This window comes from Stegodyphus dumicola, chromosome 10 (assembly GCF_044657685.1).
Source record: "Stegodyphus dumicola isolate Sdum_Otavi_A_Nest chromosome 10, ASM4465768v1".
Classification (NCBI taxonomy): Eukaryota; Metazoa; Arthropoda; class Arachnida; order Araneae; family Eresidae; genus Stegodyphus; species Stegodyphus dumicola.
In genome coordinates, this window is record NC_140777.1 from 57,510,005 (window position 1) to 57,534,483 (window position 24,479).

At 34.2% G+C, this 24,479-nt stretch overlaps 1 protein-coding gene across 1 annotated transcript in view; it reads right to left on the reverse strand.

Moving 5' to 3' along the window:
* The window catches only part of Ranbp21 (exportin-5-like protein Ranbp21), a 179,327-nt gene that overhangs the window by 35,424 nt on the left and 119,424 nt on the right, over positions 1-24,479 (reverse strand). Inside the window, exons 24-27 of the mRNA XM_085825111.1 lie at positions 23,042-23,126; positions 21,711-21,860; positions 18,811-18,925; positions 13,633-13,679 (exon numbers count right to left, since the gene is read on the reverse strand). Of these exons, the coding sequence (XP_085681237.1) occupies positions 13,633-13,679; positions 18,811-18,925; positions 21,711-21,860; positions 23,042-23,126 (397 nt within the window). The remainder of the gene's footprint in view (positions 1-13,632; positions 13,680-18,810; positions 18,926-21,710; positions 21,861-23,041; positions 23,127-24,479) is intronic.

Consider the following 24,479-nt stretch of genomic DNA (forward strand, 5'->3'; position numbering starts at 1 on the left):
TTCCCCGCCCAACCACCGTACTTCAGAGTAAAATATGAGATCACTATGTGGTGCATCTGCGTGTTCTAGGATTTCCTTAAAATTGCCTGTGGCTTAAACCATGTGAGTGAATAAAACTGATTGTATTGCTTACTACTTTCATTAGGAGGTCAAATCCTAGGTCTTCCGCACATAGCTGTTCTTGGTGTATGATAGAATGATATCGAAGCAAATCTTTTCCTCTATCATCCAAATGGTTTCCCAGTAGACTCACCAAGCCATTCTGAATTCCAATAATAGCTGGAGCTTCATTAGTAGTGATACTAACAAGTATGTTAATATCAAAATTATGTGCAGAATACAAATTTAAAACTGAAGATAAAATATCAGTTTCAGTTGTTCACCCTTTCATTGAACTCATTTCAACAAGTTCTTCAAAATTTTCAGAAATTCCTCTGACAAACAAAAGCTGAGCTGTTAAAGTAATATCTGCTGATTCATCAGCTGCTAGAGTAAATAAAGTACTTAAATTTGGGGACAGCATTCTGTAATTGTTCAGTAACATCATCAGATAAATTTTCAATTCTTCTTTGAATTGTCATTCTGCTGAGACTCACATTTTTAAATTTCCGCATAGCTACTGTGCATACTTTCTCAGAAGCCAACAATATTTATTTCTTTGCGAAATCACCATCAGTAAATTGGCGACCACTTTTAGAAATTAGGGCTACAATTCCCAAACTAACTTTAACACAGTTATCTAACTGTGAAGATGCCTTTGTAAATCCATTCCTTTGAGCAATGAGAGAATGGCGAAGAGATTCAATTTTACGATTTTGATCCTCAAGCTTTAAAAATGTTGAGTGTTTTGTGTCGTAGTGTCGCTTAATGTTATACTCCTTACAAACACTAATCATAAAATTACATATCAAGCATGTAATTCTATTATTTTGCTCCACAAAAAGTATTTTGAAGTCCAGATCTCCGAAAATTTCCTGTTATCGTCCGCTTACTTTCTTTTCATTTTGCATTCATTCATCATGACAACTATCAAAACCTCATGGAACAAAAATTGCAAAAATTCTACGTTGGTTCCACTTTTAAAATAATATTTAAACAATAAAATGAAATATTCGAAACATGAAATTTCTTAATGGTCTCGAAAAGAAAAATAAACACACATGTGATAAAACAATCCATAGTCATGAAGGCAAAAGTGCAACAATGCTAAGAAAATGAATGTACCACTTCGGATCCGACCAAATATTTTTCTCTTTCACTTTACTAGCGCATGCATGCAAACACACTCGTGCTACATCATACCAGACACTTTCTCAATCTTCTATAGGTGTTTGTCCTATAGGCTAGGAGAAATTTTTGTGTTCAGGCAGCGGATGTGTGCTATGGCTTACGCCGACAACTAGGCTCAGTGCCAAATCTCACTTCCAGGGGACAGAGTAGAATGAGTAATGAGGGGGAAGAGGTGACTTTTTTTGCTTGCAACTCCTTCTAGAGACAACAAATACATCAAATTGCAACAAAAGTTTGAAAAGGTCTCGGCGAGCCACAGGTTGTGCATCCGCAGTCCAAAGCATTGCAACATGTCACTTCTTGGGAAAGCCAGAAAGGTCAATCTCATGCTGGTCTCAGAACTTGGACTAATGATAAAAGTTAAAATGTTTGAGTTGAAAGCAGGGCTGTGGAGTCGGAGTCGATATCAAAGCTAGGCAGTTTTTTGGGTAAAAGGAATCGTAACTAGAGTCGCTACAACTCCGACTCTATCTTTTGTTGGACAGTTTAAATATGAAATGAAATTAAAGTGAATTGAAAAAAAAAAAAAATAATAATAATAATGACAAACTGAGTTATTATTTTTATTTATGGACTATATGCATTAATAAATAGCTATTTTCTATTTTATTGACATGTTAATAAATAAATAGAAGGGAGGAAGATGGATGTGATATTTGCCATTAGTGATTAAACTGATTCATTTAGTTACAAATCTCACTGGTAAGTTTAGATAAGCAGCAATAACAGAAAGAACTCCCAAAACTGATGCCATTCTTACAAAGCAAGCAGAAAAAGGAGCAATTATTGATCAAGCAATGTGAACAGGAAGTACATTTTTGATGATGTGGAGGTTGTTAAAATTAAGAACTTTTTTAGATGATGTAGATAACCCTAAAGTTTTACTAACAGAAAGACTGCGGAATGCTCTTTCAGAATTGGAAACTCTTCTTTCTGCACCAGCCACAAAAAAGCTATAATCTCAGAATTAACAGGAGGCGAGAATGGAAGAATGTGATGTTTGTTCTTTTTGAAATGGAGGGTTTATTGCAGAAGGAATCATTCTTTCAATGAAGAGAAGAGAATCTAGTTTGCTAGACAATGAGATATTGCTGGATTCAATATATGTAGATCGAAAACAACAAATTTTGTTGGATGATGAACAAATTAAGAAAGCCATCTATGAACTTTCAATAAGAATGAAATTATTTTCAGAACAATTGGAGTATTCAAATCAGGTCAAACTGCAGGCATTGAAACTGAGTCTTTATCATCCTCTGTAAGAGATGAATTAGATTTTGAAAAATATTTTTGGATAATATTGAAAAGGCTATGGAAAGCAAATGAAAATAAAGAACCTTTAGATATAAAAATTAAAAATACAAACAAGATTTCTACATGGCCTTTGAAGAAATAGAGAAATATGATTGCTCTTGAAAGACACCTCTTTTAGAACTTCTAAAAATTTATCCTGAAAAGTTAAAAGAAGTAGCCCTAACAGTAACAGCTCTTCCTCCTACTCAAGTCAGCGTGGAAAGACTCTTCTCAGCTCTGAAGTTTATCAAATCGGATCTACAGTCCTCTAACAAAGAAGATCTTGCCGAAGCTATATGGTTTCTTAGAGATAACTAATGCCAGTTTTTCCATTTCATAATAAATGCTTATTTATATAAATAATTTTCTAGGCCATCAATTTTTTTTTTCTGTAGCATCTATTGCTTCTTTTATATTAAAAAAATAAGCTCTAACCCATGTGAAAAGCATTAATGGTTATGTCAAATGAATCTGAGAAAGAGCTATGAAAAATTATCTTGAGACCATAATTTTGAATCATATTAAAGATGAGAGCTGATGGGATAAGGAGGAACAAAAATGGAAAAATCAGGAACGGAAAAACAGAAATGAAAAGTTATATTTCACCCTGGAAATTTAAAAGAAATGACAGCCTGTTTCTGTCCAAAGCTCTGTACCTTAACTTGACTGTCAGAAGATTTTACCAATTTTCAAGCCTGAAGGAAAATGATTTAATATATTTCTAGTTCTGTTTGAGATACAAACAAAACTGTTAAAGATTGAAGAAAGCTTATGGGTAACTCATCCCCTTAGGACTTTACCATCAGAGGTACCTAAGCTGATAGCTAGGAACCAGAGTTGTGAGTGTCATCCTCGAATGATTTAAGATCACTGCCAAAAAATTCAGGATGTTGTTTACAGAAATTAAGAAGAATCCTGGTGACTTGTGAAAGGAATTTTACTTTGAACTTTGGATGCTCTACAATAGTTGGTTATCTGAACTGAAAATTACATTTTGATCAGCTAAAAAATTTGATAATACTGGATCAAACAAAAAAGCACAGTGCCGCTGATTGAAAAGACCACCTTTTGGATGAATGGGAACAACTAATTTTCCCTAACGATGTTTAGCAAGAAAATTTGATGCCTATGATAATATCAGGAATTCACTTCTGGAAGGTTAAAGGAAAGCTCAGGCAAGTTTTAAGTCGGTCAGATGGCCCATTCTGCAAAGAGAGGGAGGGACCTTTGCTATAGGTCAGAGAAGTGCAAACACAAGGAAAAGCTTTGAACTCTTGGTAAGATGCTATGGTTGCAGCACTCCAGGAGTGTTAAAAGCAAAGTGCCCAAACTTTATCCAGATAAACAATACAAGGGCCTCTTGATAAATTCAGTGGAAATTTCTTGATAGTGGAGCTAGCCAATCTGTAACAGAAAAAATGTTGCTTAAATTTTTGCAAAAATGTGGACAGCAATTTGAGGTTCAGCAGCGTAAAATTTCCCTGGTTGATGGCCATACCTTCAATTCTAATGTTCTGTAGATGACAGTACCAATCAAACTCAATAATCAAATTATCAGCATTAAGATGTTATTTCTACCTTATGCAAGAGGGAATCAAACTCTTTTAGGAGTTTACTTTTTATGAAAAGCAGGCATTATTAGGGATTTCCATCAAAACCAATGGTTCTCTGCTGAAACCACTGTATTCAATCTTAAATTCTACTGAAGGGGAACACACAGAGATAACTTCACAGTTGAAATATGCTCTCTTCTTCCTGAAGAAGGTGTGAATCTAACAAGCTCTCAAAGAGATGAGTTGTGGATTCTTTATTAACCTCGTTTCAAAGAATATTTCAACCTATTGTGATGCACGACATTAACTATCAGGATAGTCAAAAGAGTGAAAATTCGGTTTCATGGGATCACTATCGTAATCATTATGATAAGGGTTATAGAAAACAAAAGCCATATTCAAATCAATCTAATCAAAATAAAAAAATCAGCTGAAAGTAGTAGTGAATAATTAAATAAAACATATGACTGCAGAAGAAAATTCCGCTGAATTTAGAAATGCTATTTTGGATGATGTGAAAAGCAATACATAATCAGAAACTTCTGCAAGAGAAACTTCATCTAATGCTTCTTTTAATAAGAAGAATGATCAAAAGGCTAAAACTTCGATTCTCCTAAAAGGCATAATGAACATTATGGAAGAGCTAATTATTGTTGCATGCATACAGGTTTCTAACGGATTGCATGAACACAGAATTGACGATAGATCGATAAAATTTATTTTACTAAAAGATACACATTATAGTTCTGAAACTTTAGACAAAAACACACTGGTGTGCAAAAATTAAGGACGAAGTCGAAAAATTAGCATATCAGCTGAACGAAGAGGCAGAGCAGACAGTGTGGTGATGGCGATAAGGAGCGCGCCTTGCGCCCTCCGATAAGTGTGCCAACCCTAGAGGAGAAGCTTCTTACGAGTAGCGAGCAGAGCGAAACAGGCAGGCTGTCGGGGAGTGTGCGCGAAGTTCCGAAATAAAGCTTAATTTTTATTGTGCACTATGTCTCGTTAATATTTATATTAATGCAGTAAGAACATAATATGTGATATGGAATTTGAGGATTGGTGGTAAAAACATAACAGGAAATCACCATAATGGTAACCCGGACTGTGTTAAATCGTATGAACAGTTCTCAAGCACTTTCGGTTTTGACTACAAGCCATCACTCAAGATCTCCAAACCAGAAGTAATGGATTACATCGATTTTCGTCCTCCGGATCACAGATGAGTAGTAATTATAGATCATTTTATAATTCTCTTTTCTACTTATCATTTAATTTCATTTTCTTTAGTTAAATTTTTCCTTTTATTTTGGCTTAAAAACCTTGCACAATGTCTGATGTTCATGCCGTCCAATTTCCGGTTTATAACCGATCAGACCCATCTTTATGGTTTATTATGTGTGAAAGTACTTTTGCTCTTGCCACCCCCAAACCTATCACAGAATCCATTACTAAATATAATTATGTAGTTTCTCATCTTCCTCCAGATATCGCATCACTAGTACGGGATTTACTTATGAAACCAGACCCTATTGATCCATATGCAAAGCTTAAAACTTAGTTAATAAATCGTGCAGGAAAATCTTCTCAGCAAGAAATTCGTCAATTATTATCTGGAGAAGAATTAGGTTCTCGAAAACCTTCCGATTTGCTTAGAAATATGAAGTGTCGAGCAGAATCTTTAAATGTTCCTGATAACTTAATGTTAGAATTATTCCTTCAACGTTTGCCTTCGACTGTTCAGTCTATTTTGGCAGCGGTGTCCAATTTAACTGTAGATAAAGCTGCAGAAATTGCCGACAGAATTTTAGAAGTAAATCCAACCCCAGGGACTTGTGCCGTTTCTCGCACAGTCGATCAGTCTCTTGAGGATAAATTATTTAAACAAATAGAAAAATTAAACAAACGTATTGATCGCATTTCTCTTTCTCGTGGTCGCTCGCCAAATCGCGGAGATCGCAATAAGGAAAGAAGCAATTCCAAAAGGAGAGATTATTCTGTTTGCTGGTATCATAGACGTTTTGGGAAAAAGTGTAGAGATGACAAATGTAAAAAACCTTGTTCATGGCAGGGAAACGAAACCAGCAAAGAATAGAGGCTACTTATTCTTTGCCTCAAGTTTCACGTCGCCTGTTCGTTCGTGACCGTAGAACAAACCTTTCATTCTTGGTCGATACCGGCTCTGACGTGTCCTTACTTCCAGCAAATAATTCTCAAAAACGGAATTCTCCCCAACAAACACTTTTCGCTGCTAATTCTTCCAATATTCATGTTTATGGTCAAAAAACACTTTCTTTGGATTTCAAATTAAGTCGAGAGTTTACATGGACTTTTCTTATAGAAAATGTTAGTACACCCATTTTTGGAGCATATTTTCTCCATTTCTTTGAATTGGTGCCTGATCTCAGAAACAAATGTCTCAAAGATTTAAAAACGCATTTTAAAACCGTCGGTTGCGTGAAAAATGCAAGCATTTATTCAGTAAAAACTGTATTTAGTGATACACCATATCACAAAATTTTAAAAGAATTTCCTTCAGTTACTAGATTACCAGATCCTAACCAACCTGTTAAACATAACACCGTTCATTATATCATAACTAAAGGTCCACCTGTAGTTGCAAAACCTCGTCGGTTAGCTCCAGATCGCTTAAAAATAGCAAAACAAGAATTTCAAACTATGATGCAATTGGGGCATTTGAGACCTTCGAGCAGCAATTATGCATCCCCACTTCACATGGTTCCAAAAAAGAAAAGTCTGGAATGGAGACCTGTAGGAGATTATCGAGCATTGAACGCTCAAACAATAAAAGACAAATACCCTATTCCATGTTTAGCCGATTTTACTGCTGCATTGCACGGTACTAAAATTTTTAGTCATGTTGACCTGATTAAGGCATACCATCAAATACCAATTAATCCAGCCGACATCCACAAAACCGCCATATGCACACCATTCGGTTTATTTGAAAGTACCCGTATGCAATTCGGCTTATGGAATGCATCTGCGACTTTTCAACGTTTTATAGATGAAGTCACGCGGGATTTAGAAGGTGTTTACGCTTTCGTCGATGACTTGCTCATAGCCTCTAAAGATTCTGAGGAACATTGCAGGCATTTGAAAGCTTTATTTTCCAAACTTCAGGAATATGGACTTTGCAGAAATGTTTCAAAATGCACCTTTGGTCAAACGTCTATTGATTTCTTAGGTTTTCACCTTAGTGAAAACGGAATTGAACCTCTTCCTGACAAAGTCAAATGTATTTTAGAATTTCCTCAACCTACCACTCTCACTCAGCTTCGCCGATTTTTAGGCATGTTTAACTTTTATAGATGTTTCATACCTAAAGCAGCACATATTCTTTCTCCTTTAATAAAATTGTTAGAAGGCTATATTAATAAAAAGAAATCTCGTTCTCGTGTTCAGGATTCATCCCCACAATTAAATTGGAACGAGAATGCTGAACAAGCCTTTATTGCTGCCAAAAATGCCATTGCTCAGGCTACCCTTTTGAGACACCCTATTCCCGGAGCCCAGCTAAGCATCTGGGTAGATGCCTCAGACGTCGCAATCGGCGGCACACTTATGCAGTTGTCTCAACAAACATGGGAACCTATAGCATTTTTCTCTATGAAACTCAGTAAAAGTCAACAGAAATGGTCCGCGTAGGATAGGGAATTATTTTCTATTTATTCTGCAATTAAGAAATTCCGACACATGTTAGAGGGCAGAAATTTTATAATTTATACGGATCAAAAACCGTTAATATACGCTTTTAAACAGAACCCTCATAAATGTTCACCTCGACAATTGCGCCATTTAGATTTTATTTCTCAGTACTCTACTGATACTAGGCATGTGCAAGGTTCAAAAAACGTCGTTGCTGACGCTCTTTCAAGAATCGAAATTGATTCCATAACAAAATCTCCATTTTTGGATTTAAAAAAATTTTCGGAAGCTCAACGGCATGATCCGGAGGTACAAGACCTTCTCAAAAACAACACATCATCTTTGAAACTGGAATTTAAACCGTGTCAATATTCTGATGGTAATATTCTTTGTGACATATCAACAGACATTCCTCGTCCATTTGTTCCGAATTCCTTTCGCAGACTCATCTTTAATCATCTGCATAATCTGTCACATCCAGGAATTGCAGCTACTACGAAGCTTATTTGTTCTCGTTATGTATGGCCCGATATGAAACGTCATATCAAAAATTGGGTGAAATCCTGTGAATCTTGCCAAAAATCGAAAATTACTAGGCATACTAAAGCACCACTGGGCACATTCTCTCTTCCTGATGCACGTTTTTCAGAAATCCATATGGATATCGTTGGACTGTTACCTCCATCAGAAGGCAACGTGTACCTTTTGACTCTAATAGATAGATTCTCCAGATGGCCTGAAGCCATTCCCATCTCGGATATGAAAACGGAAACCATTTGCAGAGCCATCTTCAACTGTTGGATATCTCGTTTTGGCTGCCCATCGATCATAACAACAGACCAAGGTTCTCAAATGAGATCTGCACTTTTTGCAGAATTCATGCGCATTTTGCGTACGAACAGAATCACAACAACAGCCTATCATCCAATGTCAAACGGCATTGTTGAACGATTTCATCGACATTTAAAATCTTCTCTCAAGGCTCACGAGACCAATAACTGGACTGAAACACTACCAGTTGTTATGCTTGGTATTCGGACAGCCGTAAAGGAAGATCTACAGTCATCTTGTGCTGAACTGGTGTACGGCACAACTCTCAAGCTGCCTAGTGATATGATAACGTCATCTAAGATATCTCCGTATGACACACAATTTATCACAAATCTTAGGCATAGAATGCAACAGTTGAATCCAATAGCAACATCTGCACATTGCCAAGAAAAATGTTACGTAAGTGCTACCTTAAAGTCGTGTACGCATGTATACTTACGTGTCGATCGAGTAAAGCCACCTCTGTGCCAACCATACACAGGTCCGCATAAAGTCCTTTCTAGAACGGACAAAACTTTCACAATTGATGTTAACGGTCTGAAATCTACTGTGTCTATAGACCGTGTGAAACCAGCCTATTTGCTTTCGGACTCTAATTTGCCTGAACTGAAAACAAATAAAGACTTAAAGACAGTTCAGCAGAATAAATCTGCAAACGAACTCTCTAAGACACAAACTGTCACCAGATCGGGAAGACATGTTCACTTCCCTAAGAAACTTGCTTCTTACATAACAATTTAAAACATTTTTTTTAAATTCATATCTTAACATATTTCTTGTTATTTCATGTTTATTATATGTGTCAATACCTTGTTATATATTGAATTTCATTTTGATCTTTTCTAATTTTATATTCTAATTTTGTAATCATGTAAAAATACCCGACAGTACGGATACTCTGAGATAATTTCATAACCTATGTCGTTCCTTTGAATAGCCATTAAAGGAACTGGGGGGAAACTCTGTGGTGATGGCGATAAGGAGCGCGCCTTGCGCCCTCCGATAAGTGTGCCAACCCTAGAGGAGAAGCTTCTTACGAGTAGCGAGCAGAGCGAAACAGGCAGGCTGTCGGGGAGTGTGCGCGAAGTTCCGAAATAAAGCTTAATTTTTATTGTGCACTATGTCTCGTTAATATTTATATTAATGCAGTAAGAACATAATATGTGATATGGAATTTGAGGATTGGTGGTAAAAACATAACAGGAAATTTCCATAACAGAAAGACCAATCAGGAGATTAAGTAAGGTGATGTACGGTAGCACATGGGCAGATATGCAGGTAGACGTAATGGGGGAGTGTCTGAGTAGTATAAAGCATGTTGTCGGTGTAAGATCAGTATTTCTGGCAAAGAGATTGCACGCCGTATAGCAGTTAAAATCACACCGAGTTGCTGCCTCAGCGAGAAATGGCGAATAATCAATCTGTTAGATGACATCTGGATGCTTTTACCCGAGGTCGAATCATTGGGAAGTTGGAGGAAGGCCGCAGTGTGACAAGTGTGGCTGCAGAGTTCGGAATTGCTCACAGCATCGTTTCACGACTTTGGAGACAATTTCAAACTACAGGAACAGCTATTCGGGGGTTTAGTAGTGGTCGTCCACGAGGAACCACACCCGCAGATGACCGGTATATTGCCTTACAGGCCAGAAGAAACAGGCGGCAGACAGCAAGAGAAATCGCTAGACACACGACACAGGCGACTGAACGACCGATATTGCGTTTTACCGTGGCTAGAAGACTGCACGGTGGTGGTCTGTTTGCACGACGCCCTGTACGGTGTGTACCTTCAACGCCTGCTCATTGGAGAAGGCGTTCTCTGTGGTGCCGGGAACACCGGAATTGGAGAGACAATGAATGGGGACGAGTACTCTTTACAGATGAGAGCAGATTCAGTCCGAGTAGCGATTCTCATCACATACTCATCTGGAGAGAGCGGGGAAGCCGCAATCATCCGTCGAACATCATTGAAAGGGCAGGTATGGAGGTGGCGGTGTTCTCGTTTGGGGAGGCATCATGCTTGGTAGTCGTACAGACCTTCACATCTTCGACGCAGGTTCAGTCAACAGGATCCATTATTGTAACGAGATTCTTCTTCCATATGTGCGTCTTTTTTTGCGCTATGGGTCCGCAGTTCCTTTTCATGGATGACAATGCACCATGTCATCGCACGGTAGCTGCCGAACAGCTCTTAGAGAGTGAGGATATTGAATGAATGGATTGGCCGGCACGATCTCCGGATCTCAATCCCATCGAGCATGTATGGGATTTTCTAGGCAGACGCTTGGCAGCTCGTACCTTACCACCAGTAATGATTCCGGAGCTTCGATTGGCGCTGCAAGACGAATGGGCAGCAATGCCTCAACAACTTATTGACACTCTCATTCTCAGCACGGGCAGACGCTGTGAAACCTGCCTAGCAGTCAGGGGAGATCGTATCTCCTATTAAAGACCGGATGTTTCTTGCTGGACACCCATCACAGGAATGTTTCGGGCTTCAGTCGCATTGCGCTCCATGCTACTTTTTCAATAAAGCTTCTTTTTATCCCTCTGGTTTCTCTTTTAGTAAGTGTTGCTTACATTACTCATGTCCTTACGGTATTAAAAGTGTTGATTTGGAAAGCTTTTGTACAAAGTTATATTGAAAAAAACCGTCTCGTCCTTAATTTTTGCACACCAGTGTATTCATACAGCTCTTCACAGTATCAGAATACACTCAATAGTTACTCTTCAAACTACTAAGAATGTTAAACACAACGCAATGCAAAGTGCATCCAAACAGCGAAGCTATTGCAGAGATATCTGAATACTCTGAACTCACAATGAACCTAACAACTACTATTCAGAAATTGATGATCTCCCGGGTCTTATATCGTTTTTCCGTGGCCACTGAGAAGTCCCTAGTACTTTCCACTTCTCAAAATTACTGGAAGACATATGAGGGCCAAATGTGGTTACAATTACATATGGAATTCATTAGTTATTCAATTATAATAGCCATTATTGTTATACAGGGACCGGACCAAAATGTCGGCAAGCTTGGCGACAAAAAGTAATCACTAAAACCGTTGTCAGCTTGGCAATATCTCATCAATTTAGCCGGGCAGCCATTTACTCAACGTTGACTCGCTTCTGTATTCTTATGTTTACCACCAAAGCTTTGTTTCGTTAGGTTTTCATGTTTACATTACACAGAAAAATACAACAATTTCACTAAAATTATTTATATATATACAAAATTCATAAAATTACCATAATTCCCAAGTTTATTCATAAAACAAAAGACGGCCTTATGCAGCCAGTGCTGCATGTAATTTCAGGGAACGCAATAGCTATCACTCTTATCATAAATCAAATTATCATCAGCATAATAGATATCAGTCAGTAAAAAATTATCCTTGACATGACCTCTGGGAAAATGAGAATAGTTCTCAAGTTTCTGAAAGTTATAGGATGTCCGGAAACGTAAAAATTTCCATGAAAGAGGAGGAAAGAAAGGATACAGAAGAAAAATTTTGTACCTGAAGATACTTTTGAAAAGCAATAAAAAATTAATGAATATAATAGATTCCAGAAGTAATAGTGCATATTTTGAAGAACAGTACTCAGATCAATATTCCCATTCTGAAATTCAAGCAGGCCAGTCTCACAGAAAAACTACTTTTGTAGAAGCATACTGTTCTGAAGATGAGAATTTGGATACAGAAGAGAAGGGACATGGATATTGACAGAAGAGACCTTCTAATTACAATATGAGAAATAGCAGGTATCATGGAAGAGGTGATTATCTTTCTAGCTATGAGAGTAGAGACTCTTTTAGTGATGACAATTATAATACCAATTAAAGTAATTTTAAAATGAAAAATTAAACTAAGAGGAATTGGAATGAATCACATTATTAGAAAGGCAAACGTTAAAAAAGGTATCAAAATGTAGTATTTGGTTGGAATAGAAATTTCCAAGACAATTATTCCATTTCTGATCGTGATACAAAAGCTACTTCTGAGAATAATGCAGAACAGAAGTATAATATTGAATGTGTCTTTTCTAGGAAGCCAGGGCAACTGCTTATTTGATGATATTCCTTGTGGGCAACTGCTCATTTGATGAGCTTTTAAATTCTAGTCATGTTACATCTAATATATGTACTGAAGCAGCAAGTTTTGTTTCAGAATCAAGTACCTTTATATAATGGAATTCATTACCCAGCACCTCTTAATTTTGCAAATCCACTCAAGATTATATATGGCCTTCAAGCTGCAAATCCTCCAGCAGGCCATCTTGAAGCTGACAACCACTATTTCCAAGAGATATGATGGACATCATGTTATCCTAATGCAAAAATCTCCAATTACCAATATAACAGCAAGCATCAGCAAACCTACTGAACAAATAGGAGTCTATCACACCTTGCTCTTAGACCTTTCAATACAGCAAAGTCGTCAACTAGAGCGAGGACGTAGCAAGTTAACAAGTTGCATGCATTTCCTTTTTTTTTTTTTTTTTTTTTTTTTTTTTAATTCACTGGCTACAATGAAACGATGTTTTGTTCTTAACATTTGAATTCAAGGAGCCAGTTTTTGTGATTTGGATACTGGATTGCGATGGAATGTACTTCAATGCTTAAATAAATATTCTTGTTTATTACATTTGTTATAATGTTATACAAATATACAAATACAAATTTGTATTTTACACTGTACTTAATAACAGTACAAAACTATGCACAGAAAATTTTTTCAATTTAAACAAATTATTTATCTTAACATTTCCATTTTAATGCAATATAACAGATAAACAGATATCTTACCTTGTTCCATATTTTAATCTGAACTTTTCCCATCTAGTAGAAAGTTTGTGTATATCTCTATTTTGTGTTTTACACTGTACTTAATAACAGTACAAAACTATGCACAGAATTTTTTTTTTCAATTTAAACAAATTATTTATCTAAACATTTCCATTTGAATGCAATATAACAGATAAACAGATATCTTACCTTGTTCCATATCTTAATCTGAACTTTTCCCATCTAGTAGAAAGTCTCTAAAACAAATAAATAAATGCTGGTTTAAAGCCCAACAAATCCAAAATGCTACTTTTCTCATTTTGACAAAATGAATATAATTATAGTGTAACTTTTCTTTTCACAGACAATAATTTATTTAATACTTTACAGATATATATTAAAACTTTTGCTAAGGTTATGCCTGAATATCTTTCAATAAATAACTTGCTTTTAAATATTATTCTCCAAACAGGAAAAAGAAATTCATTATATTTTACTTTTTATTAATAACAGAAAAAAACTTTGATAAAAAAGTATTATTTACAGTCATGTGTAATTTCACGGTACTTTTTCCTTCCTACTACATACTTTTGACTAATTCATATTTAATCACAAGAGCAGCAATTTATTTATAATCATTATGCATCATTTTGGTGAGGGTTTTGTATTTAAACAGAAAACCTTCATTCAATAATGATGCACAGAATCTCCCCCCTTAAAAAAGTGCATAATTCAAATCATTAAAGCTAATGTTAAATGTACAAATTCCATATTATGCCTTTCTCAACATCTATATAGAAGTTTTCTTAAATCTGTTAATGAATAATTGTGATTAAACTACATTTGCCAATTAGATTTATATAATTGCTCATTGTATGGTTAACTATTCATTCCTTAAGCTGATATTTAGACCATTAACCTTTTGAAGACGGGATGGCCATTATAGTGGCCACAGGTCCTGTCTTTGAAAAGACGGGGTTGTCCACTTTAGTGGACATGTCTTTTTTCCTCATTTTCCAGGCTGAAAAGTGGGGTGAAATGTCAAACCTAGGGTTTTAACCACTTATCTCTTTCAAAGGTCTTCCTTTTGTGACATAGATGCACCTATCTGAGAATCCATTAAACTACACACAAGAATCTTTGTTGCAAATAGGAGGTAATTTCTTAAAGGGGGGCATTCGGTGCAAGATTCCCCGTCCTTTGGTAACTTTTACTGCTACCAAAGCCCCGGCCTCAAAAGGTTAACAAAAAATCTGATGTGTACACCATGACTTCCTAGTACGGAATATTAAATTATATGCAGTTTTTTTTTGCATTTCATTTTAACCTATTGGATTGAATTAAATTTATTTCGTCGATAGCGCTTAAACCACAATAAAATAAATGCACTTTTTAAAATTCACTATATTTGTTTACCATAGCGACACTCTTAAGAATTATCTAATCGTTGCCACATGTTCTATTCAAATATTATAATAAATCTAAAAAAATGTATAAAAGAAATTAAGTAAACAACAATAAAAACAATGACAACAAAAAAATGTTGTTCACAGATGATTCAGTATTTCTCATTCAATTAATCCAGTTCTCACTTCGCGACAAGACAAAAATCCATAAAAACTCAAAAACATCTGTATTGAAAATTATGCAGTAAATCTCGAACACATTTCCTCGAATAAATTCCAGAATGGATTAAGTATGATTTAATTTGCAATAATAAAAGAAGGCGTTATCTTTGTTACTGCAAAGCTTGCTTTCTCTAGATTGCCAACAAATCTACTATTCTGCTGTTTCATATGTAAACAAACATTGCTGCCACTGCAAAAATAATTAAGCTTAGCGGCACTTAAACAAATTTTAAATTGTTAATAATTCTAAAAATATTGCATGCAGATTTAATAAAAGTATAAAAACCTTAACCATAAGATAAGAACAGCATAATTCAATCATTTTTAAAGCAAAAAGACATACAAACATATAAAAATAAAGAAACTGAGATTACTGAGCCGAGTAACATAGTGGATATATATCTATATAATTATATTTATATAATTTTGGTGTGGCCGATTGCAGTCAAAATACAAGGTGCACTTCTACATGCTATAGCAATCCTATATACAAAATTTTAACGTTCTGAGGCTACTCATTTTTAAGTTATGCAAGATACGTACATACGCACAGATGTCACAAAAATTTTAATGTTAGAATTCATTTTAAATCAGTTTTATAATTTTTTTGGGGAAAAGAGTCCTTTATTCTGTCTTTACGTATGAATGTCCCGCAAAAACATCGTTAAATTGCATTCGATAGCAGTCAAAATGGATATTTTCTTTCAAATACGATGCCTGAAGTTTTTCGCGATTACAATATTTCCTTTTTACTTCGTACAAGGAAGTAAAAAGTAACAGTAAGTAAGTGTATGAAAAGGAAACATTTTAAATGTAAAGTAAATATTTTAAATAACAGCATAATATATACCAAGTTATACGAAATCTCAAGATTGGACAGATGGGGGTCATGTTGCTCAAATGGTTAAAATTTAAGAAATGCAATAAGAAATATATATGAAGGGGATCCCCAAATAACCAGACTTTCCCGATAAAAAGAATGGAATTTATTATTATTATTGAATACAACTTGTTTTCAAAGTTCTTTCCATTAGTACCGTTGTGTCAAAAGCAGCGACATCCTGAGATTTTCTATTATACAAGTATATGGCTACATAGAAGCACTGAGGTGTATGGTGGGCAAAGCTTGCAGTGACAGAGGAAAGTGAGCGAGAGGCCGCCAAGTAAACCACCTGTTTGAAACATTGAGTGAACTACACTTTCCACTGTAGTGTGCAGCTGTTATGAGGAATGTAAAGTTGGAGGAAGAGAACCATGTAACCTAGAAACTTCTATCAGAAATAAAAGCATTATAGTTCATCTTAATGTGGTGAAATTTCGTTTTTTCGAACTAGCATCTACAAAGAAACACAAGGTACTAAAGCATTTGTCCAAATGTTCAGCCCATTGATGTAAGTACCTTATGAATTTAGCATCTTTGATACCTGTTAGTGCCATCGTGACAAGGCATTTGACTTTGTTGACACCACCAAAATGCTTTCTTTAAAGACCCTTTTCATTTGATGGAGCAAGAAGTCCATGGGAGCCAAATCTGGTAAACGGGGCACCTAAGTCAAGGTAATCATCAGTGTTAGGGCAAAAACTAACTAACAAATATCAAGAGACAAGTGCCATGTGCATAGAAGCAATGTCATGATGCAGGAATCACCTGCTGGAAATCCCTAAGGCAGGACATTTCCATGTCATATTTGTATGCAGCCATTTCAACACCTCAAACAGCATTGTTGGTTGTTGATTTGATTTTGAGGGATAAAATCTGAGTGAATGATCGCTTTGATGCCAGAAAAACAAATCAGCGTGACCTTCAAATTCAATTTAACTTGACAAGTTCTTTCTAGATGAGGCAGCTAGGCAACTTAAATTAACTTGACTTTGGATACTTTTGGGATTCCCACAGCACTATGACTCTTCACCTATGATGATTTTGTTAAAAAACTGTGGATCATCTGTGCCAGCGTCCTTCATTTCATGACAGGCTTCTATGCGAAGATCCCTTTATTCTTCACTAAGAAGTCTGGGCACAAACTTAGCAGCTACTTGTTGCATTCCCAAACCATCATGCAAAATGCACTAAATGGATCTCCAGGACAACCTGAATTAGTCTTTCAGTTGGTTGACTTACTCTGCATTGACCTTCTCTGATGGCATCATGGATTTTGGCAATGTTGTCCTCGGTTCACGAACTCAAAGGATGACTGCAACAGGGCCGATCTTCAACGACCTCTCCCTTCCTTTTAGAGTGAGAAACTTTTTCTAATAGTGCTATTTTATAACTATGTTTGTAGAGACATTAGGTATTTCTTGGAAGCAGGGACTTGAAAGATGAGCAACGCTCTCGCCGGGAATCGAACCACGGAACTCTAGAAAACACGCCCAGCGTGCTGACCACTACACTACGAGGGTATGCTAAGAAGGCGAGAGAAATACCTTATACACTCCCCCTTTTAAAGGATGAATGGGGTTTAGGGGACTCAATCGTCAAACCCAGGGTGTGGATATTAATCATCATCTACCACCCTTTTAGTTCGGACGTCACTGTGCAGACATTAGGATTTTTTTGGAAGCATGAAAGATGAGCAATGCCTTCACCAGGAATCAAACCCTGAACCTCTAGAATCAAACCCTGAACCTTACATGCCCAGCGTGCTGACCACTACACCACAAAGGCATGCTAAGAAGGCAGGAGAAATGCCTTATATGTTAACAGTTTGTTAAATTTATAGTTTCCTTCTCATTTATTGCAAAAAATGTTCTGTCAGTAATAAGCTTTTCATACCATGAGATAAAATAAACATATTTTTTTCTAATTTTCCATTATATTATACCAACTAAGAGAGAATACACACAAAAAATAGTAAGTGATGATAAAGGCATACAACAATTCTAAGGAATGCCTTATACAGACAAGAAAACAGAAGGATGATGATGAACAAAACAAGAGGATATCTATAAAATCCACCATGAATTAAAATAATATATATATGTATATATAACTCCCAAAGATTTCCAGAACTGCATGGTTTATCTACCATGCTGTCTGGTTTTTATTTTGAATTTTAACAACTGCACAAGTTTAAATCAGTAACTAAAATATGCTTACCGAACAGACTTGTATTAGAATTTTTTTCTTTTTTTTTTAATACCTTAAATTTTCCTACAAAACATGCTAAACATGATTTCTTTACAGGGATTTATTAAATGAGACAAAATAATCTAATCAAATTTCACAAATCACTCTGCATAACTTCAATTAACTTCTAAATAATTATGCAAATATTATTCCAAGATAAAACTATTTACACGAGTTTTCTAAAAGAAAATTTTCCTCCTTAAATTTAATAATTTCCTTTTGAAGAATTTTAAATTTTTGATGCAATAAAATTATATGGATGAGAAACATCTGACTAATACAGAAATATCCCTTAAACATGATTCAAGAGTACAAAAACTGCAAGTAAATTCAGCTGTTTTCTGTTAGAAAAGTTAACTTTCACAAAACAAAAACAAAATTTAATGTTGGAGAATTTTAAAATTATATATTAATAGCTTCTATTAGCACTTCAAACACATAGCAATATAAAATTAGTTCCTTAGCTCACATAGAAATCTTTAAATAGGGCTATACATGCCAATCAGTTTTTTCCTTCTTGACTAATATAATATAAGATTACACATGCTTCAAATGCTTACTAATCAATATGCAACAGAACTGGATATATATATATATATATATATATATATATATATAAATGAAACTTACTTTAAGCATGAATGGACAAAATTCAGATAAGACCGTCATGATTTCATCATATGCCAATGCAGGACATTGAAGAAAAAATGGTCGCAAAAACACACTTAAAATTGTTAAAGCATTATTATTTCATTTTGAGGATCCATATAAGAGCGCATTAAAATTCTTTCACAAAAAGTGAATAGAATAAAAGCTACATACATCATAAAAGACAAAATTTATTAACACATCTTAAGCAGGAAACAACTAATTTCATTTAGGGCAGACTGTTATTTATTAAAGTATGGGGGATGAAAAAACTAATTTTCTAAGAATTATCGGTGACAAAGTGATTTTTTTGTAATAACTTGACTTTTTTTAGCAAATTCATAAAAATAGACCATACCAGAAAAAATGTGATGATGAAGAATTGTGTGCAGACAGTTTGTTGAATTATTCCTGGGAGAACAAGCTTACCAATGATGCTTCTAGTGATGATGAAATTATATGACACTCTAGGATATTTTTCAGCCAAGAATTTGAAGAATTTATGATTCAAGCAGCCTTGGATCGTTCTGATTCTGAAGAAGTATGGTCATGAGTAGACTATCCACCAGTCTTGGAAGAGTTTTTAGGCTGCTCAGGAATAAATACAGAAAATGTTTTGGAAAGTGTAGGAAAATAGTGGAAAGTACACTAAATATCAATAGACTTTTGGAAAGTACACTAGACTAAAATATCAAATTTATCACTGAAAGCATTATGAAAAAAAAGCAAACATGAGGCAGTAAATCTGCGTCAATAAACTGTTGGCTGGTCACAATCTTAGCTGCAAGCACATACAGTGCATGATGATCACGATGCCAGCCCATATCATGATACTGCATCTACGATATCAATCCCATTTCTGGGTATTTTCTAGATGATAAGCAGTGCCACCCTCATACCAAATCAGTTGCCATTTACAAATTGATGACAGATTGAAGCATACAACAGATCTATGGTGTATAGTCCTTCTCTCAAATGCCTGGCTACAATTTTTGGGGAAATTTTGCTGTCCTGTAGCAAGAAACTCATTTGCCACCACTGAGTGGTGGTGTGCCGGTTTCTTTTTGCCAATATGGCAATGTATCTGTCTCCTGCAGGCGCCCATCAACATCCTGCATTAGAAAAAAAAGCAACAAAGTAGTACTATTCTCCAGAAAGACTTTCCATGGACATGACAAAACAAAATATTAAAAGCTATTGTGGAAACTAGAGAAAAGAAAAGTTCTTTGCAATAATGTTGTGTGTGCTCCATCAAGAAAAAAACAAAAAACAGTGTAATGTGACATATGTGTAAATTTTGCAATGCAACCTTGCACAAAGGGAAGTGCTTCAAAAGATATCACACTTTAAAACATTATTATATTTTTTTACTTTCAAGAAAGTGTTTTTATTTAACCCTTTAATGAACAATGGTTTTGCCACAAAGTAGAAGTCATTTTGTACATTAACTGCAAGAAACTACTTGCTATATAGTGAGAGTTTGGGGAGAAAACACCCACTTAAGATGTGTAAAAAAGAAACTAATATTTAATAACAAAAGAAGCTAACAATAATTTAAATTTACAATAATCATTTTACACATTTAGACAATAAGAACTAATATTATTCTATCATACACTTATTTAAAAATATTTCAAAATTTATATGAAATACATTTTGAAAAATAGTGACTTAAATGATTACATCTACTGAAATTAAAGCACAGTTAACAGGTTATTTTAGTATAAGCAACTGACTTAAGTTATATATTTGATAGATGAATAATTACAAACATACAAATTCAGAACTTATTTCTAACATCAAACACAATAAAATAAACTTGAATGTAGTTCAGAAATTTTTTATATGCAGCATGTAATTCAGAAATTTTTTATATGCAACTTGAAGAAAACGTTAATTGTATAATACAGCTTTTCAAACATGCTTAAAAAATATACAACTCAAAAGGTAACATTTTCCAAAACCCTAACAACTTATTAGGGGAAAAAAAAAAAAATGTAAAGAATAAGAAGTTTTAGAAGATAACTAAAATAATAATATTTGCAAATATCAAATATTCTTTACACAATATTAACACTCTCAAAGAAAGAAAAAGAAATCTACCTGTAACAGTAAAATGATAGTTGATAGAGCTGAAATTAACCAAAAACCTACAAGTAATCAAATATGCCAAAGCTGAATATATAAATTTTAAATTCAACAAAAATGGTTTATTACTAATTTGCTGGGTTTCGTAATATTAGCTTTCATACAAACAGCTCTTATACTTTTAGACGTGATCACAGCTTTGAAACAGTTTAACTCTTAATACCAATGCCAGAGCAAGTGCAACATAGCGATTATTCAACACAAACTAGATGACTGAAAACCTGCAATAAATATTTTCTTTTTTTTCCAATGATTGATTACTTTATAACTAAATAAACTGCTTAATCTGTAAGCTTTTGATCAATTTAATTTTCAAATACTGTACATATATGCAGTTTAAAGTTTTATAAAAATTTTGAGCCTCAATTTCATGAATCAATCTTACTGCAAAAGCTTAGACAATTATGAAGCAAGACAACAAGTTTATCACTGTTACAAAAATAAATACTAAAACTTTTATCAGAAAAATTACAATATTTTTTATGACTAAACTTCACTTCAAAATAAATAACATGGTCCATATAGCTATTACATTTGCATATATGAAAACAACTGGAATTTCCTCCTTTACGTACTAATAATTCACTATTATTAATTCATAGATTGAAAAATTTATGTTTTTCAACTTAAATATCTAATACAGTGAATCATTAAAATATGGATGTCATTCTCTTCCAAAAACACATTTTCATATTTTCAATAAAAATATTCATAAATTTTCTTTTTACTGAAACTATAAAAGGATATGAATTAAAAGCCTGAGTCTGGAGTCTGACATATACTGAATATTAGTAAACAAACCTTCCATGATAAGTTTCGAAAGTGAAGGAACTGTATAAAAATCAATAGAGAGATTTTCCACTGCGCCTCCAAGGATGTGCAGACTAAACAAAGATACACAAGAAAAAGAAAAGAACTAAACAAGATAAAGATAGAAAACATATTAAAAACACATTTACATAGTATTTCTGAAATAAAATTAATTTTTGTAAATGCACATTTGTATTACATAAGATTATTTTAGCTTGTATTTCTAATTCATTTAACACATTTTTAGCTTTGAATGTACTTTTAAAAATAAATCTTCAAATTTTCAACAATATTAGAAACTGTACATAACAAGAAATAGTTGCATAAGAAATGTTTACATTTATTGCAAACAGAATTAGCCAAAATTCAACCTTAGGTTAGAGCTGCTTCACAAAAATCTAGCAATTTCAAGAAAGTCAGGCAATAAAAATCCCAACTTTTCCCAACTTCCTTGAAATTTTTATGTACGGTATTGTACAAAATTATTTTTACATGCAAATTACAAAACTAGCTTTACAAAAATAATGACTTCCAAAATCTGAAATTATTCTAAAGTCTCCAAAATAGTCATGCCTCCAAAATATATAAATACAAACTGAAAAACGATTATGAATATAATTCATATGTAACAAAATTTGAAATGCAATTCAATAAATAAAGATTCCTGAATAGCATATATATTTTAATGAATTATAATTTACAAAAAAAAAAAAAAAAAACTTTATTTTGAATAAAGAATAATATAAATTCTTATGGTGTGTGTGTGGGGGGAAAGGCCATCTGGTACATTTTAATGATAAGATCTTTACCTGTCACCAGTAACCTTTTGCATGCTCCATTTGCTTCTATTTGCTTAATAACTAAATTAATTTTTTAAACTATTAATAATAGCTAAAATGATGATGTTAGAAAATACCATTCTTCATTTCAAAAATGAAACATGATGCCTGCATTTCAAAATATCTTACTTTTATGAATTTAAACATTTTGTTATTGAAATGAAATTTTTTTAATTTCCTTTTTGTTAATAAAATAAACATATCTGGCTTTAACCAAGAGTGAATTCCATGGTATTTCTGTACAAATTTAAAAGTTAGCTAACATAAAAAGACTCCACCCCAAAATACATGCCTTAAAATTTTTGCATTGTTTAAAATTAGTTCTGCAAATATTAGGGTAATTTCAAATTAAAAATGGCAATTACAATTTCTTTTTAAAAAGTACCAGTAAAAATCATTATAATAAAAATACATACCAACTATCATAAGCTGAATGAATGAAAGTATTCATGCGTTCAATTATGGTTTTTGGTCGTTGCAAGTTGTCTATATAGGCAGTTCCTAAAATATTTAAAAAAAAGAGTCAAATTAATTCAATGTAACTTCAGAACGAAGATGAAATATATATACAGGGTAAGTCAAATGAATATAACTATTTAATGGAAAAGAATTTATCGATAACGGTAACACAGAATGTAGACAGAAATAAAAAAATTTATTACGTAAGGTGCAGTGAAACGGAAGCTTACACATGCGAGTTGAAACTTTGCAACGACAAGAAACCTGTTCACTGCGGGTGTCTCATTAGTAAAAATGGCGAGTCCTGAGCAGAAAGCATTCTGCGTGTTAGAAATTGAAAAATGTCATTCTGTTAAAACAATGCAGAGAAGATTTTGTCAGCGTTATAGACAAGAACCTCCAAATGCGAACAACATACAGAGATGGCATTGGATGTTTAAACAGGATGTCTGTGCAAAGGGAAAAGTAGTGGAAGGCCCTGTGCTTCAGTAGATAACACAGAAAGAATTTGTCGCACGTATGAACGAATCCCACGGAAATCGATATACAAAGGCAGTAAAGAGTTACAAATGCCACAAAAAACGGTATGGCATGTTCTCAGAATGAAGCTGCAAATAAAACTGTGGCATCATTCAACTTGTGCAGCAATTGAAAGAGGAAGACAAAGGCAAACGTATGAATTACGCTATGTTTATGCTGGAAAGCATGGAGCATGCAACAATGGCTGATCGTCTCATTTTTAGCAATGAATTAACTTTCAAGATAAGTGGGAAGGTTAACTCAGGGTTGCCACTCAAACAAGAGAATGAAATTCCCTGACTTTTCCAGGTTTTCCAGGTATGTTTCGAGAAAATTCCTGTCTATCTGCGTAATGTACATTGGCTGTGCTAAGAGGTAAATTAATTATGGTATTACTTGTACTGTGCAGCAAATTCACTTAATTATTCAATAAATCACAGAGGACATTTATTCTTAATTATTCTTGGTACACTTTGTTTGATAATTTCGTTTACTTTTCAGCTTAAAAAACTTAATAAAATTTAAGATATATACATTGGATAACCAACTGTACGTTTTATTTAATTATTACTCATGATCATCCCCAGTTCAACACGAGGCTAATCCGGTTCTTATAAATCACAACACAATGCTAAAAGTTAGGTTAGATTTTAGGTAAATTTAATTTGCGTGAGGTGTATTCTTAAAAGACACCTTAACACTTGAAAACACAAATATTATTATAATAGGAGTTGTTTTCTCCACTGAAGATTGAGATTAGAATCTGTCCAATCTGGAATAAAATAAAGCTTTTTTTGCAGACATTCTGCAGCTAAACGAAAGAAAGAAATCTATTTAATGATATTTTTTTACTAAATTGAGGTATTTTATAATTAT